This window comes from Alexandromys fortis, unplaced genomic scaffold (genome assembly GCF_014885135.2).
Source record: "Alexandromys fortis isolate MF-2015 unplaced genomic scaffold, M_Fortis_MF-2015_v1.1 scaffold_212, whole genome shotgun sequence".
In the NCBI taxonomy this organism is placed as follows: domain Eukaryota; kingdom Metazoa; phylum Chordata; class Mammalia; order Rodentia; family Cricetidae; genus Alexandromys; species Alexandromys fortis.
Window position 1 is genome coordinate 660,467 of NW_026068091.1, and position 15,392 is coordinate 675,858.

Sequence of the window (15,392 nt, forward strand, 5' to 3'; positions counted from 1 at the left end):
TCTCTTCCCCCATCTACATAGCGATGGTAATTCGGCCTTTCTCAAACATCTTTAGGACAAGGACCTGGAAACCTTTGCTTGGTCCTTAGTTAATGCCAACCTTAACTATGATAAGGCCCCATATTTTTAGACAAAGTCCAAAAAACATTTTTGCTAGGATATCAATTTATTTACATCAAAGGCCTTACAAAGGCATGTTTTAGTCTGTGGCACATTTAATAAAATGTATTGACTGGAAATAAGACTGGAATTGGACATCTAGTCACACTTGGCACAGCCATCCCAGAAATGCTATGAAGCATCAGTCCATCTGAACCGCATCCAGCTCGTCCAAGAACCGCTGGCACTTCCCCATCAGTATTTTGATGGCTTCACTCACCAACACATCTGGTGGCAAAACTCCAGTTGACTCGACTGAAACTGGGACCAAAGAGACACTTCAGCCCTGGCAGGATTTAGCTTTTACTACAAGCTAGTTCTAAATCCTATCCAAAGAGCACCAATACCACCCCCACTTACAGATATAATGGTCCCGAACACGGGCAAGCCGCACAGCCTTCTTCAGCTTCTCATTCCGGAAGATTTCTCTGCTGAAGGTATCCAACCGAGCATTGGCAACTCTGGCCAACTTTTTACCTAAGGAAAGCAATGTTACACCTTAGTCAAGTCTAAGAGCTTTTATTTTCTGCCACTTTCGAAGAAAATACACATAGGTCTTGATCCCAACAGCACACCACGCATCATACCTTGTACCTCCTGCACTTCAATCACGCCTGGTGAGAAGCACCGGCTCAGTTCCTCAGCCGCCTCCCCTTCCACAGGTTCAAGCAGAGTAATGTCTGGCAGGAGCCTATAGCTGGCTGTTGCCACTGGTGAGAACTTGGCATGATCTTTGCCTGTGAGAAACTCTGTTACTCTCCTATGCCAGGAGCTACTGCAAACAGACTTGCCCCACCCAGTGGCAGACTGACAGGGTTCTCACCAATGCCCTTGACGCAGTGCATGACCAGGTCAATCTCCTGACCAGGCCGAAGCTGAGCAATGAGGATGTCGTCATGCACGGGGCGAATTGTGCCCTCCGGGAAGACATCAGCCTGGTTTCCCAAGGGGACCCATGTCATATGCCTGGTATATACTGGAGGGAAATATGTCAGAAAATCCCAGATCCTAAAATTAGCACCCACCAGCCCCCCTCTTCCTTACCATTGCTCACCTTTGTGGTTCACGTAGAGTTCATTGGGGTCAGAGGAATCCTTAGCAGCATTGGGATTCCTGGTACACCTGACCTGCAGTCGAAACTGCAGTGTGTCTATCTCTGTTCCTTCTTCCTCCCCTGTATATACAGTAAGGAGCAGAGTTTCACTAGCCCTGGTTGTCCTGGAAATCATTATGCATAGCAGGCTGGCCTTGAGCTCAGTGCTGGGCATAAAGATATACAACACCATGTCTGGTCCTAGCTTTAACTAGTAACTTCTCACACAGTAAAGGTGTCAAGCCAACTTGGGAGACTTGAATTCAATCCCTGAAACTCAAGTTAAAACCTACTGCAAAGTTGTCCTCTGACCTTCACACCCATGTGCACCCGCACACAAAGTTTTTTTAAACAATTAAAGTACATCTCTGAGTGCTGGCACTATGCTGAAAGCTTGTGTGTGTATGTTTTATGTATGTATATGTATATATTGACATAGTATGGGCAAGTGTTCTCAATGCGGACTACCTTGACTACGGTACAGTAATAAACCTGGTATCTGAACCCAAGAGCTACTTAAGGACAGTTCCTCCACTTAACTGGGAATCTCATCTTGTCATCCTCACCTTGGTTCCGATATTCAAAAAGACGAGGATCAGCAAGAATGGGGATGAGCCCCAGGCGGTGAGCAAGGATCTCATCCTGGACAATGGATGTGTTATTATACACCAGAACCTTTTCCACAGCCATTGTGGGCACCTGTTCAAGGAAGCAGAATCATGCAGCTGCAAAACCCAAGTGATGTCCAACTATCTGCCTCCACAGGAAATTAAGAGATGGTCCTTCATTTTGTTCTTCAGATTTTTGAGACAGGGTTTCACTAATCCAGGTTGGCCTCAGACCTGCTCATCTTATAGGTGTGCTACACCCCACCCACCTGGAAGGGATGGCTTTGGGGAACACTTCTACAAATGAGGTGATGACAGTACTCCCCACTCCAGCCCTCTCACCATGCTTCTCCTACCTCAGCTAACAGAATTCTCCGGAAAGCATTAGCAATGGCAGCATCAATTCCCACCATGTCGAATTCCAATGTATTTTCATCCATATGTACTACGTCCACACGGAAATTCTAAAGGGATGGAGAAAAACCTGATGGGACACCTGTTCTCTCCCTCTGATTATTCCCACCCTCAATGGATTTGCACCCTCTCCCACCTGAAGGTTCCTCTGCCCAGGTGATGACTAGCCCTTTGTCTCCAGCCCTGAGTTTCCTAAGAAGCCTGCCTGGTTTGTCTTTTTCTCTGTGTGTGTGTGTGTGTGTTTTAACACAGGGTTGTCCTACATAGCCCTGGCTGTCCTCAAATTCACAGAAATACTTGCCATTGTCTTCTATGTGCTGAGACTAAAGGTGTGCACCACCACCTCTGGCTCTTCTGTATGCTAGGGCTAAAGGTGTACACCATCATGCTGGCTCTTCTGTGTGCTCGGATTAAAGGTGTGCACTACCATGTCTGGCTTCTCAGTTTTGTCTTCAGTTTAAGACACCAAGCAATATGGCTCCACACAACCCACAGAAGCGCTGCACTAAAGAGCAGAACTTCCCACACTACTTAGACCAGTTATTGCTGCATTTCTGTTTATTTTTTAATCCCTCTTTTTTTTTTAACCTTAGTCCATTGGTTTCTGAACACCAGTTTGGTTCTCTTATCTGACAGTCTTCCTAAAGTCTCTCTTCCACTCACCCTGTAAATATTACTTTCCCCTAGATTTTAACCTCCTGGGTGACTTCAACCACATTTCTGGCTTAAGCAACTGCTCGGCAACTCCCGAAACTTGGTCTCACTTTTAACATCACTTCAAACATCATCCTCTTGATCTATACACATTGCTCTTGAGATATAGTTCTCCAGTGGGGCTGGAGAGATGGCTCAGCAGTTAAGAGCACTTAAAGAGCACTGCTCTTAAAGAGCTGGGTTTTGTTTCCAGCACCGACATGGTGGCTCACTACCATCCATAACTGCAGTTCCAGGAACCTAACTCCCTCCTCCAACCTCCTGGGTCACCAGCCACACACATGAATCATAAATAAACACACATGCAGGCAAACAAACCCAAAACATTTTCTTACGTTCCAAATCACAAGGTACATTTTCACTCACACAGCCCTCACCAAAGCAATGATACAGACTTGTTAGGTCTCACTTCCACTATCAGTGGCATATCCATGCCCTCGATCTCAGCTGCCACACACAAATCTAGCAGATCTGTCAGAATTCATTTCCTCCCAGCTAGTAAGGTCACAAAATTTGATCGGTCTACTGAAAAACTCTCATTAAGCCGGTATTGCACGCCTTTAATGTCAGCACCTGGAAAGCAGAGGCAAGTTCCAGGCCAGACAAGGATACGTCGAGAAACCCTGCCTCAAAACAAACAAACAAACAAACAAAAAAATGCTCTCTATTATCCTGCAGAGCTTAAGATACACCCCAATCTTGTCTACCACTCATGCCGACGTGCTGACCTCTGACAGTAACGAACTGCTGGAACAGGCTCAGAGCAAACCTTACAACACCGTGCACACTGAGCCTTCGTTGCTCACCTTTTTTTTTTTCTTTCGGTTTTTCGAGACAGGGTTTCTCTGCATCTTTGGAGCCTGTCCTGAACTCACTCTATAGACCAGGCTGGCCTCCAACTCACAGAGTTTCGCCTGCCTCTGCCTCCCGAGAGCTGGGATTAAAGGCGTGCGCCACCACTGCCTGGCCATTGCTCAACCTTTATTCAAAGTTAAAAAGCTTAATTCAGCCGGGCGGTGGTGGCGCACGCCTTTGATCCCAGCACTCGGGAGGCAGAGGCAGGCGGATCTTTGTGAGTTCGAGACCAGCCTGGTCTACAAGAGCCTGTTCCAGGACAGGCTCCAAACTCACAGAGAAACCCTGTCTCGAAAAACCAAAAAAAAAAAAAAAAAAAAAAGCTTAATTCAGATGTCTCTTCCTTCACTGACCTTTAACTACGTCCCTCCAATGGGCTGGATTAGGTGTATCTATGTGATTCCTCCGCCCCAGCCATCGTCACCGATAGTATCATTTCTTTACAATGGCCCATTACCCCACCGAGAGCGAACAACTTGTTCCAGGAACAGGAGCTGTCCTGACGTCCATGGAGCTCCTAGCACATGGCTCAATTTACGTTTTATGAAAGCTGCGACTCCCAACCCTCAAGCCGTCGGGACACCTCCAGCTCCACCCACCTTCTCGAAGCGGTCCTGGTCCCAAGCATCATCATAACCCGAATAGTTACCCGGGAAGTCAGTGGTGTGGACCTAGAGCAAACAGAGATCCGTTCACGACACAGCAGCGAAGCCGGGTCCCAAACAGGGCGTCCTCCTCCCTGTCCCGCCTCTTTCTCCTCAGTTCAGACCAGAGCTTACATTGCGAACCCCAAACTCTCCCAGAACCACGCGAGTCCGCATCTCCTCCACAGCCTGAGCCGCCGCCATTTTCCACCAAGCACCGCCAGAGAAGCCTCCAAACCTGCGCACGCGTACAACTGCCCGTGGCTGTCTCCGCGGCAACGCTCCGCCTCTTAAGCTCTCAAATGTCGCGATAGCATGCCCCGCCTCTGTCCACGTCCTTCACTTCCGGACGTCAATTGGGGCCAAACATCCGGGTTTCTCCTTTTTGCATTCCTGCCGGTAGTACCTCGCCCCTCTCTCCCTGGACGTTTCTTTCACCTGGGCTCAGGTCTCACACTGTTCCCTCGAGCACGAGCTTCAGCGACGGAAAGCCTCGAGGGACATGGCGACTACGGCGACGCCGGCCAGCGGCGTCCGAAGTGGAGCTGGCCCGGAATGGGGAGGCTTCGAAGAAAACATCCAGGTATTGAGAGTTCCGGCTGCCAGCAGCCCCACCCCCCCCCGCCCCGGCTGACGGCCGTCCCGAGTGTGGCTGCTGTTCTCGCGCACGGCGTGGAAGTCGGCCACCTTCTGACCTCTCTGAGTCGGCCACGCGAAAGTCTGTAGAGCTTGTGCTGACGTGAAAGGGCCAGGCTGAGGCTCCAGCGGGCCTCGGGTCTCTGCCTGCCCGGAGCTGTGCGGGACAGGGTGGGAAGTCTGTCCGGGTCAGGCACAGTGTAGGGCTAAGAGGATAGGATTCATTGGCACGCCTTAAAGATGGACTGTGTGCATAGGCTTGTTTGAGGGTCGGGAAGGCAGATGGTCCCTTGTGCCGCTCTCTGGAGCTTCGAGAGAGAAGGTAGGAAAACAACGTGAATCCGAGACGAATAGTAGATTTTCTGGACCACGAAAGTGTGGCGACCAAGTGTGCCAGCAGTGAAAGGAAGGAGTGTGGCCAATGTGTAGCAATTCTGTATCCTCATCAGTGGAAAAGCACAGCCTCAGCCCATGAGATGAGCAGAGAACAGATGGGCCCCTCACTCTAAGAGCCATTGTCTTCACAGGGTGGGGGCTCGGCTGTGATTGATATGGAGAACATGGATGATACCTCAGGCTCCAGCTTCGAGGATATGGGTGAGTTACATCAGCGCCTGCGTGAGGAAGAAGTGGACGCTGATGCAGCTGCTGCAGAAGAGGAGGATGGAGAGTTCCTTGGCATGAAAGGCTTTAAGGGTCAGCTGAGCCGGCAAGTGGCTGACCAGGTAAGCAGATGGGAAAGTAGACCCGTGTGCGTCCCAAGTTGATGTAGGTTTTTCAGTTAGAATTACACAGAAATCCAGCAGAGACGGGATTGACAGCCCGGAGCCGAGAGTGTAATAATACCATCTCCCTTCAGATGTGGCAGGCAGGGAAGAGACAAGCTTCCAGAGCCTTCAGTCTGTATGCCAACATCGACATCCTGAGACCATACTTTGATGTGGAGCCTGCCCAGGTCCGAAGCAGGTGAGGAGCCTTCTCAGACCAGTCTGCCCTCGCGTCCAGTCTTCACCCAGACTACAGCCAGATACTGACCCTAAGCTCTGGCGGGTTCCCCTACTGTAACCCCATCACCCACACTACAGTCATACTGAGCCCAAATTCCGGCTCAGTAACCCCATCACCAAGACTACAGTCAGAAACTGACCCTAAACTCTAGCCAGCTCTCCTACTGTAACCCCATCACCCAGATTAGAGTCAGATACTGAGCCCAAGCTCTGGTGGGCTCCCCTACTGTAACCGCATCACCCACACTACAGTCAGATACCCTAAACTGTGGCGGGCTCCCCCATTGTAACCCCATCACCCACAATACAGTCAGATACTGAGCCCAAGCTCTGGTGGGCTTCCCTACTGTAACCGCATCACCCACACTACAGCCAGATACTGACCCTAAACTGTGGCGGGCTCCCCCATTGTAACCCCATCACCCACACTACAGTCAGATACTGAGCCCAAGCTCTGGCGGGCTTCCCTACTGTAACCCAGTCACCCTAGTCACCAAACCTGCTGTGGACTACAACGTGGCGAAAGTCCATCGGCTGTGTCCTCTGTCCAGCATATTAGCCACCATCCCTCCACACCTCTCTCTAACAGCGCTCGCTCTAGTCTCGTTCCCCTGAGACTCCTAGACAACTCTACTTTCTTCCACCAGGTAGCTCTTCAGACGGCAATACATTCTTATTCCTGGGCTGGTCTCCCCAGAGATCAGCTACACCTCAGAAGCAAGCTCTCCTGCCTTGAGCATAGTCATTCGCTGACTTCTCAAGAACTGGATTCAGTCGTGGCTTGGTTCTTTCTGAACCTTGAACCAGTGCTGATACAGAACCCAGGGCCCTGTACACTGAGGTTTTATTCTGTGATACCAGATTCATTGGTGAGGATAGGTGGGAGCCTTGCCATTGAGTGCAGTCACAACACAGTGCTCTAGTACGACTGTGGACACACAGGAGGGACACTTGAGCCCAAAAGGGAAGCTTCCCAAAAGAAGTAATGTCTTAACTAAAAAGAATAATCCAAGAAACCTTGCTAAAACACAAGAATAAGCGAAGGTATAGTAGTCGTAGACAAAGAGAGAAATGACTTCTTTTTTTATCCTGTGTGCATGTCCATACCACTTCAAGTACATTTTTCAAGAGAAACGCCCACTGCCTGGAAGAAGATAAGTGGTTGCACTGCTCTCAGGGCTTCCACATTTTGGGTACCCTCCACTTGCGTTCACCTATCTTCCATGTAGGAAATCCTCGGCTCTCTCCAAGTTTTCCAGGAGGCTGCTACTCCACTCACCTCAGAGTTGACCTCCTCGTGCAAAGTGATTCCTTTTATTCCCTATCTTTTTCCCCTCCCCCTCGTTCAGTATGTCCTCTGGCCCCTCCCTGTCCCCTGGTGATAGAGACATGAGTAAGATGCAGACCCTGCCCTCCAGAACCTCAGCATATTGCTGCATCTGCTCTCCTCTCCCCTCTCCTAGGCTCCTGGAGTCCATGATCCCTATCAAGATGGTCAACTTCCCCCAGGTGACTAGGGAATGGCATGTGTGCAGAGCCGGGGAGGCTTCAGGGTAGAGTGTGGTCCAGCAGTCCCAGCCTCCAGTCTGAATGTGTTGTGTGCTGACAGAAAGTCGCCGGTGAGCTCTATGGACCCCTCATGCTGGTCTTCACATTGGTCGCCATCCTCCTCCATGGGATGAAGACTTCTGACACCATTATCGTAAGCCCGACACAGACCTTGGGGGTGGGGCTGACGTAGTTGAAGACTGCTGAGGATATGATGGTGTGACACCTGAGTGACGGCCTGGGCGAGATCACAGTGTCTCAGCCCTGAGCAAAGCCTTCATCACCCTTTACCCCACAGCGGGAGGGCACCCTGATGGGCACAGCCATTGGCACCTGCTTCGGATACTGGCTGGGTGTCTCGTCCTTCATTTATTTCCTTGCCTACCTGTGCAATGCCCAGATCACGATGCTCCAGATGCTCGCACTGCTGGTAAGGAGCCGGTCCTGGGAGTGGGCAAGGAGAGCCTGAGGTCAGTAAGGTCCTGGTCCGCTGCTCTCCAGGCATCTGTGGACCTGGGATGGGAGGAGCAGGCCAGAGAGCCCTCCATGGAGCCAAAGGCCATTCCAGCCCAAATGATGGTGCTCTCATCTCTCTCCCGCAGGGCTATGGCCTGTTCGGGCACTGTATTGTCCTGTTCATCACCTATAACATTCACCTTCATTCCCTCTTCTACCTCTTCTGGCTGCTGGTGGGTGGGCTCTCCACCCTGCGCATGGTAAGCTGAGCGGGTTTTGCTGTCCACCCACAAAGGACTCTACAGGTTCTGCCCTGGCTGTCTTCTCCATCCATCCTTTAAAACAGGCCTTCTGAACTGTGTACCTGTGGCCCTAGGTGGCAGTGTTGGTGTCACGGACTGTAGGCCCCACCCAGCGGCTGCTCCTCTGTGGCACACTGGCAGCGCTGCACATGCTCTTTCTGCTCTATCTGCATTTTGCCTACCACAAGGTGGTAGAGGGTAAGTGGCAGGAGGGTCTGTAGTGGGGAGCGAGCTGGATGAGCAGACCCGGGGGCCTGCCTAGCCAGTTCTCATTCATCCTGCATCCTTCCTCCTTTAGGGATCCTGGACACCCTGGAGGGCCCCAATATCCCACCCATGCAGAGGGTCCCAAGAGACATCCCTGCGGTGCTCCCTGCTGTCAGGCTTCCTGTTACTGTGGTTAATGCCACCGCCAAGGCAATAGCAGTGGCCGTGCAGTCACACTGACCCTACCTGAAAGCCTTGGCCAGCCCTGACCCCCAGCTCTGGAGAGAGGAAGATTGAAGGACAGTACTGAGGACGTGTATCTCTTTGATGAGGTCTGCAGCAGACACTGAGCTGTTGCTCCTAAACACCTCCTTGGCATGGGGCTTGGCTTCTCAAAGGCACGAGGCCAGAAACTCCTGGCCAGGACTGCAAGCCTCTGCAGCCAAGTGCAGAATATGGGTCAGCTCTTCTGAGGCCCTCACCACCTACCCCTCTTTTCTCTCCCTTTCCCTCCTGTCTTGCTAAATATAGACTTGGTAATTAAAATATTGATTGAAGTCTGGAACTACAGCTCCCGTTCCAGCCATTCTCCTGTCCCCCTACGTTCTGTCAGCAGTGTCCTATGCCTTCTGTACCCTCACTCGGGCAGGGTGAAGGAAGGACAGGCCCTGAGGGCTAGAGATACTTGACCCACAGAACAGCAGGCAGGACCAAGCATGAGAGCCACAATCCTCACATATATGTACACCAGGCTTAAGTCCAGGCTGGCTGTACTTTGGAGAAGCCCGATGCAGCAATGACCAATGAACAAGTTTCCACTGACATCATTGCAAGGACCTCTGCCCCTGGGCACTGTCAGATAATGTCCACATGCAGCTGATATTTGAAGCCAAAGATGGTTCTACTGAGGCTTAGATTTCTGTCTTCCCTGCAAGTGTTATTTTTGAGCACCACCACCCTTTAGCCTCCATTGAAGAAGTAAATTCAGGCTGAGTGTGATGGTGTATTCCTTTTAATCCCAGCACTCAGGAGGCAGAGGCTGGTGGTTCTCTGTGACGTCAAGGCCAGCCTTGTCTACAAAGTGAGTTCCAGGCCAGTTAGGGCCAGATCCTGTTTCAACAAAAATAAATTCAGAGTGCTGGTTAAAAGCAGATGCTGCTTTTTGGGAGGACTTGAGTTCCATTCCCAGCACCCATGGTGGGTGGCTCACAACTGCTTGTAACTCCCCTCCAGCCCCAGGAGCTCCAGCCATCTCCAAGGTCACCTGCATTTACTGCACAGACACGTGCGTACACAATTACAAATAAAACCTGGGGCTTGGAGAGATGGCTTGGGAACGAGTGCACTGCTCTTGCAGAGGACCTGAATTCAGTAGTTCAGTTCCAGCTTCCAAGGTGGCTGGCTCAGATTTTCCTGTAACTCTAGCTCCCTTCTGGCTTCTGCAAGCATCTATACACCTGTAGTGTGCACAAAAAAAAAAAAAAAAAATTAAAAATATTTCCATAAATTCAAATGGTTAACAGAGGGAGGAGGACTTTTGGCTTTACTGGGTTTTTTTTCTTTCTTTTTTTTTTTTTTTTTTTATTTTGGTTTTGGGTTTGTTTGGGTTTTTTTGGAGGGGGGCGGGGAGAGCTAGGGAGAGTTCCAGACAAAGTCTCTTTATGTAGATTAGCTCTGTCTATCCTGGAACTCACTCTGTAGACCAGGCTGGTTTTGAACTCACTAAGATCTGCCTGCCTCTGTCTCCCAAGTGCTGGGATTATAGGTATGTGCCACCACAGTCCAATTTTTAGCTCACTTTTTTTTTTTTTTTTTTTTTTTTTTTGGTTTTTCGGGACAGGGTTTCTCTGTGGTTTTGGAGCCTGTCCTGGAACTAGCCCTTGTAGACCAGGCTGGTCTTGAACTCACAGAGATCCGCCTGCCTCTGCCTCCCGAGTGCTGGGATTAAAGGTGTGCGCCACCACCTCTCGGCTAGCTCACTTTTTTAAAAAGAAAAAAAATGACACTTCTTCCTATTACACTGCCCTGCTGCACAAATGAAGCCCCCACTGCAATCAGGGATAAAATTCGATTTCGCTTTGCTCCAGTCACTTTACACATCCCCACCCCACAGGGATCCCCACAGCTTTGGGTTGATGTGACACCCTTTGATTTTGGCAGTCCCATTCTCCTGGATATTTAAACGCCTTCAAGGCTGGTTCACCTGCCCTACCCTAGGGATTCTGTCCTGCGCAGCCACATTGACCGGGAAGTCCCCGTGGACCGGAATCCCCACGCATGCTACGCCTCGCGTCACTGGGTTATGGGGGCGGGGCGGGGCACGGATTAAAGGGCCTAGGGACTGATTGTTTAGGGTGTTGGAGACGGTGCAGAATCTCTGGATTTAGACTTTAAGAATGGAAAAGCACTGGAGAATAAGTAAAAGATGTCGAAATGGCACCAAAGGCTGTCTCAACGTGACTTGCCTCCATGCTGAATCCCTCTACTCTTCACGCTGTCAGGCCCTCGGATCCTAGTTCTTCGCCCTAAAACAAGCATAGTGCGCCGGCCGCGTGGTTCATACCGGGAGGGGCGGGACAAGAGCCAGTGACGCAACCGTTGCTATAGGAACTCGCCGCCTGCTCCGGTGCAGCAGTCTAAGCTGAGCTGCATCCCGCCCCGGCTGTCCCCCAAAGCCGTGCTGCCGGGCCCGGGGCCCGCAGAGCGGGCGCGGCCTCCAAAGCCGCGAGGGAAAGGACCAGCGCGGGCGGCTGCGGCTCTGTCCCCGGGCCGCCCCCGCCCCCGCGCCGCTCCTCCGCGTCTCCGCATCCCGGGCCCGCGCCTGCTTTCGCTCCCGCCGCGGCCCGGGCTCGCTTCGTCCCCGCCACAGCCACGGACGCCTCCGCTCCGGCTGCGACCCCAACCGAGATCGAGACCTCAGTCCCTGCCCCGCCCCAGACCGCAGTCGGGCCAACTTCTGCCCAGGCCGGGACACCGGTGCCAGCCCCCGAGGCCCAGTCGTGGGGACCATGCTGCCCAGCTCCATCCAGATTTCCGGGGAGCCGCTGTCAGGCGCTGAGGTGCGGGACATCTGCCGCGGCCTGCGCGACAACGCGGTGCGCCTGCTCTCGCTGCGCGGTTGTCGCCTGTGTGACCGCGACTTCGGACGCATCTGCCGGGCCCTAGCTGGAGCCACATCCCTGGCGCAGCTCAACCTTAACCTGGGCGTCGTGTCCAGCCCCAGCCGCATCAAGCAGCTGGCGGAAGCGCTACGGACCAACCGCTCCATCCAGTCCCTCTTGTGAGTGTGTCCCCTCGCAAGGGGTCCCGGCTACTGCACCCCCTACCACCTCCTGCATCTCCACATTACCTTCCAGTACCTGTTTTTCCACCGTCCCGCCTTCGCAACCTCTAATGCACACATCTTTCTTCTGGGTCCACCACACCCTCCCAGAAACATGGATCGTTTCTAGACTTTGCTCCACATTCGGCCCCGCAGGAGAGCTGGAATGCCTAGCTCTTCCTGGTAGGGAATGTCGTTCCTCCCCATCCCATCCCCAGTTACTTCATTGTGAACCCCTCATTTCTGAGGAAGGGTCACCTCCCATGGAGACTACACCCCAGCCCTTCCCACTGAAAGATCTCAGAGACACCGTGAGCATATATGCCAGCTCCCCAGTCCACTACCCACACCGTTCCCTGTGCAATGTTCTCATTACCAGTTCCTACAACAGAAAGAAACCACACTCCCTTTCCTTCAAATCTAGAATTTCCCTTCTTCCTCCCATTCTTGTCTCGGGGTAAGGGCAGCTTTCTCAGATAAAGCTCGTGATTCCAATGTAATCTCATCTCAACCTTCAGCCTGCACGGGAGCCCGCTGACGGATGCGGGACTGGCCTTGCTGAACCCTGCCCTGGCTCTCCACCCTGCCCTGGTGGCTCTTGACCTGGGAGACTGCATGCTGGGTGATGAAGCCATCAACCTCATCTGTGGCCTCCTCCCTCCAGACGGGGCCAAGTCTGGTGAGCAGGGCCCTTCTGAGTGCACGGGCTGAATGTGGAGAAGGGGGTGTGGCCCAGTGCTGAGAGCTGGGAGGGTGCAGTAAGAATGCCTTCTTACCCTTCTTAGGAAGGGAGAAGTTCAGGGACTGAGCCAAGTGGAAACAATGGTGATCCAAGCAGGGGAGGCGTGAGTAGGTCCCTAATTGCTCCAGACTGCTATGGTCAGGGGCAAGGTGTCTCCCAGCCATTAGGCTAATCCCATAGACGCATGGTAGAGAAGGGACTGGAGAAGGGCCTGACTCCACCCATCCTGGATTCTCACTGATGCTGCTGCCTAGGTTTGAAGGAGCTAACACTGAGTGCCAACCCTGGCATCACCCCTAAGGGCTGGAGCCGCCTCGCCATTGCTGTGGCCCACAGCTCCCAAGTCCGCGTCCTCAACCTGGACTACAACCCCCTGGGTGAGCTTAAGATCATTCCCTTCCATGTTCACTGCTCCTTCCCCATCCAGAGACCACCAGTTGCCACACATAGTAATCCCCACTCAATGAAGGGAAGATGAATGAGAACCCCCAGGGGTCTTGTAAAGGAGCCAGATGACCAACAGGTAGGTTAAAGCCTCCATCAGAACCCGTGGATCTGATGCATCTCACTCCCTTCCTGGCCACTCACCTGCGTCTCCCGGCCAGGCATGGTGGTCCTGACCAGGACTAAGGATTAACAGACCTCTGTTATCTCAGGTAGCTGAGATTTGTGCTGTCTCCCTAGGTGACCATGTGGCAGGGATGCTGGCTGTAGCTGTGGCCTCAAGCCGTACCCTCGAAGTCCTAGACTTGGAGGGCACAGGGCTCACCAACCAGTCAGCTCAGGTGAGAGGGCGATGCTTTGGAGACAACTAGGTGAAAGACTGAGATAATCCGTGCCGGGGACAGACCCAAGGGCTGCCTAAATTGTGTTCATTGTTTTGTTTTTTTTTTTTTTTTCAAGACAGGGTTTCTCTGTGTACCGTCCTGGCTGTCCTGGAACTTGCTTTGTAGACCAGGCTGGCCTTGAACTCACTGAGATCCACCTGCCTCTGCCTCCCAAGTGTGCACCATCACCACCCAGCTTCATTGTTTTAATTTAATTTTATTATTTTTTTAAATATTTATTTATTTATTATGTATACAATATTCTGTCTGTGTGCATGTCTGCAGGCCAGAAGAGGGCACCAGACCCCATTACACATGTGAGCCACCATGTGGTTGCTGGGAATTGAACTCAGGACCTTTGGAAGAACAGGCAGTGCTCTCTCTTAACCACTGAGCCATCTCTCCAGCCCCATTGTTTTAATTTTATAATTTAATATTTATTTTCTGTGAATGAATGTTTTACCTATATGTCTGTGGTGCCCATGAAGGTCAGAAGGTGATGTCACATCGCTTGCATCTGGAGTTCGATGGCGATGAACAGCCGTGTGGGCGCTGGGAAGAGCAGCCATCGCTCTTAACCACAGAGCCACACCTCTCCTGTTCATTCTTTCCTGTGCTCTTTTCTCCCTTCCCCAGACCCTACTGGACATGGTAGAAAATTACCCAACTGCTTTGCGGAGCCTGGTGTTGGCTGAGAACAGCATTAGCCCAGAGCTGCAGCAGCAGATCTGTGACCTTCTCTCTGAGGGGGAAGAAGAGGAAGACGGAGCAGGAGGGGCTGTCGACACCCAGGAGTGGGGGAGAGGCCGGGAGCCTACTCCCCACCAGAGGGGTGGCAGCTCCTGGATGTGCCCCAGCGGTAAGAACCTGGAGAATGAATGAGAGCTAGGTCTGGAAGATTTGGAACAAGGAGGTGGTGCTGGGAAACCAGGCCATGGCTTTCATCTGTTTGTGACACTCACTAAGGAACATCCTTTGTCCTTTCACAGATCCCAGCTCTCAGATGGTGCTAATGACATCAGGACTAGGGGACAGTCTGTTAGCAGAGACCGAGATGTGACTCTCCACGTGGGCTTCTGCGCATCATTGCATTTGTATGTGTCCCCACTACCTTCTTCCACATGGCAGGGCAAGGTCCTGGCTGGGGCTCTGGCAGCTCCTGGCAGTGGTGGGAGGCTCTGAAGCTGTCACTGGGCAACAGCCTTGGGGGATGGGGTGGGGATGGGACTTGGACCCAGGGTACTGAACTTTGAACTTGGCAGCTCTGGCTGCAACCCGCTGGCTCGGAACAGATTTTATAAACTGCACAACCTGGCTTGTAGCTGTAGTCACTGGGGGATGACCAGTGGGAGGGACTGGCAGTACCACTAATCAGTGTTAGGGGGATATCACTCTACAGCTCCGACTCTAAGAGGTCAGCCTAGGTCTAGGACCTAGGGGTCCTGGGAGTTCAGACGCCTGAAGATAACTGGAGCAAGAAGCTGAGCTGAACTGTATCCTCCTTCTACAGGGAAGCTTAATATTAGCCCCGCTGTTATCTGACACCTCCTCCTCATGCCTGGGCCAAGGGAAGCCAGGTAGAACAGGCTAAAGGGAGTCTCTGGAAAAGACTAGGAGAAGTTGGATGAGAAATACTTAAGTGTTGGACAGGTGTTCAGCAGTTAACACTTGACCCCAGTTCCAGAGTACCAAGCCTCTGGCCTCTGTGGCCACCTGCATGCACGTCTGCACACATGCGTGCGCACACACAAACACTCAAAAAATGTTAGCTAGGCATGGTAGGTCACACCTTTAATTTTAGCACTGGAGGCAGAGGGCAGAGGGTTCTGTGAATTCCAGGCCAGCCTGGTCTGCATGA

General features: G+C 52.1%; 3 protein-coding genes across 3 annotated transcripts; 2 read left to right on the top strand and 1 right to left on the bottom strand.

Moving 5' to 3' along the window:
* Position 1: 1 nt before the first annotated feature.
* On the bottom strand, positions 2–4,773 carry Polr1c (RNA polymerase I and III subunit C). Its single transcript, XM_050122857.1, has 9 exons — positions 4,623–4,773; positions 4,443–4,514; positions 2,217–2,324; positions 1,819–1,951; positions 1,214–1,333; positions 983–1,135; positions 747–896; positions 520–636; positions 2–420 (listed from the first exon to the last, which is right to left on the bottom strand). Exons 1-9 carry the CDS (start codon positions 4,689–4,691, stop codon positions 302–304), a joined length of 1,041 nt encoding a protein of 346 aa, XP_049978814.1. The 5' UTR covers positions 4,692–4,773; the 3' UTR covers positions 2–301.
* A 77-nt stretch (positions 4,774–4,850) lies between these two features.
* Yipf3 (Yip1 domain family member 3) lies at positions 4,851–9,208 on the top strand. Its single transcript, XM_050122856.1, has 9 exons — positions 4,851–5,070; positions 5,651–5,848; positions 5,983–6,089; positions 7,594–7,639; positions 7,740–7,832; positions 7,977–8,108; positions 8,281–8,394; positions 8,511–8,634; positions 8,735–9,208. Exons 1-9 carry the CDS (start codon positions 4,990–4,992, stop codon positions 8,881–8,883), a joined length of 1,044 nt encoding a protein of 347 aa, XP_049978813.1. The 5' UTR covers positions 4,851–4,989; the 3' UTR covers positions 8,884–9,208.
* A 1,032-nt stretch (positions 9,209–10,240) lies between these two features.
* On the top strand, positions 10,241–15,321 carry Lrrc73 (leucine rich repeat containing 73). The gene is made up of 6 exons (XM_050122858.1): positions 10,241–11,923; positions 12,484–12,644; positions 12,962–13,084; positions 13,392–13,492; positions 14,171–14,393; positions 14,524–15,321. The coding sequence occupies exons 1-6, from the start codon at positions 11,652–11,654 to the stop codon at positions 14,592–14,594; spliced, it is 951 nt and encodes a 316-aa protein (XP_049978815.1). The 5' UTR covers positions 10,241–11,651; the 3' UTR covers positions 14,595–15,321.
* Positions 15,322–15,392: the final 71 nt, after the last annotated feature.

What these genes read in the sequence shown, in the direction of transcription:
- Polr1c (XM_050122857.1), bottom strand. Translation starts at nt 4,691, where the DNA reads ATGGCGGCGGCTCAGGCTGTGGAGGAGATGCGGACTCGCGTGGTTCTG. An exon ending in TTTTGAATATCGGAACCAAG is followed by an intron (nt 1,334 to 1,818) that starts GTGAGGATGACA and finishes CTGTATATACAG; the next exon opens with GGGAGGAAGAAGGAACAGAG. An exon ending in GCACTGCGTCAAGGGCATTG is followed by an intron (nt 897 to 982) that starts GTGAGAACCCTG and finishes AGTTTCTCACAG; the next exon opens with GCAAAGATCATGCCAAGTTC.
- Yipf3 (XM_050122856.1), top strand. Translation starts at nt 4,990, where the DNA reads ATGGCGACTACGGCGACGCCGGCCAGCGGCGTCCGAAGTGGAGCTGGC. An exon ending in GCCGGCAAGTGGCTGACCAG is followed by an intron (nt 5,849 to 5,982) that starts GTAAGCAGATGG and finishes ATCTCCCTTCAG; the next exon opens with ATGTGGCAGGCAGGGAAGAG. An exon ending in AGACTTCTGACACCATTATC is followed by an intron (nt 7,833 to 7,976) that starts GTAAGCCCGACA and finishes TTTACCCCACAG; the next exon opens with CGGGAGGGCACCCTGATGGG.
- Lrrc73 (XM_050122858.1), top strand. Translation starts at nt 11,652, where the DNA reads ATGCTGCCCAGCTCCATCCAGATTTCCGGGGAGCCGCTGTCAGGCGCT. An exon ending in TCCAGACGGGGCCAAGTCTG is followed by an intron (nt 12,645 to 12,961) that starts GTGAGCAGGGCC and finishes GCTGCTGCCTAG; the next exon opens with GTTTGAAGGAGCTAACACTG. An exon ending in TCACCAACCAGTCAGCTCAG is followed by an intron (nt 13,493 to 14,170) that starts GTGAGAGGGCGA and finishes TCCCTTCCCCAG; the next exon opens with ACCCTACTGGACATGGTAGA.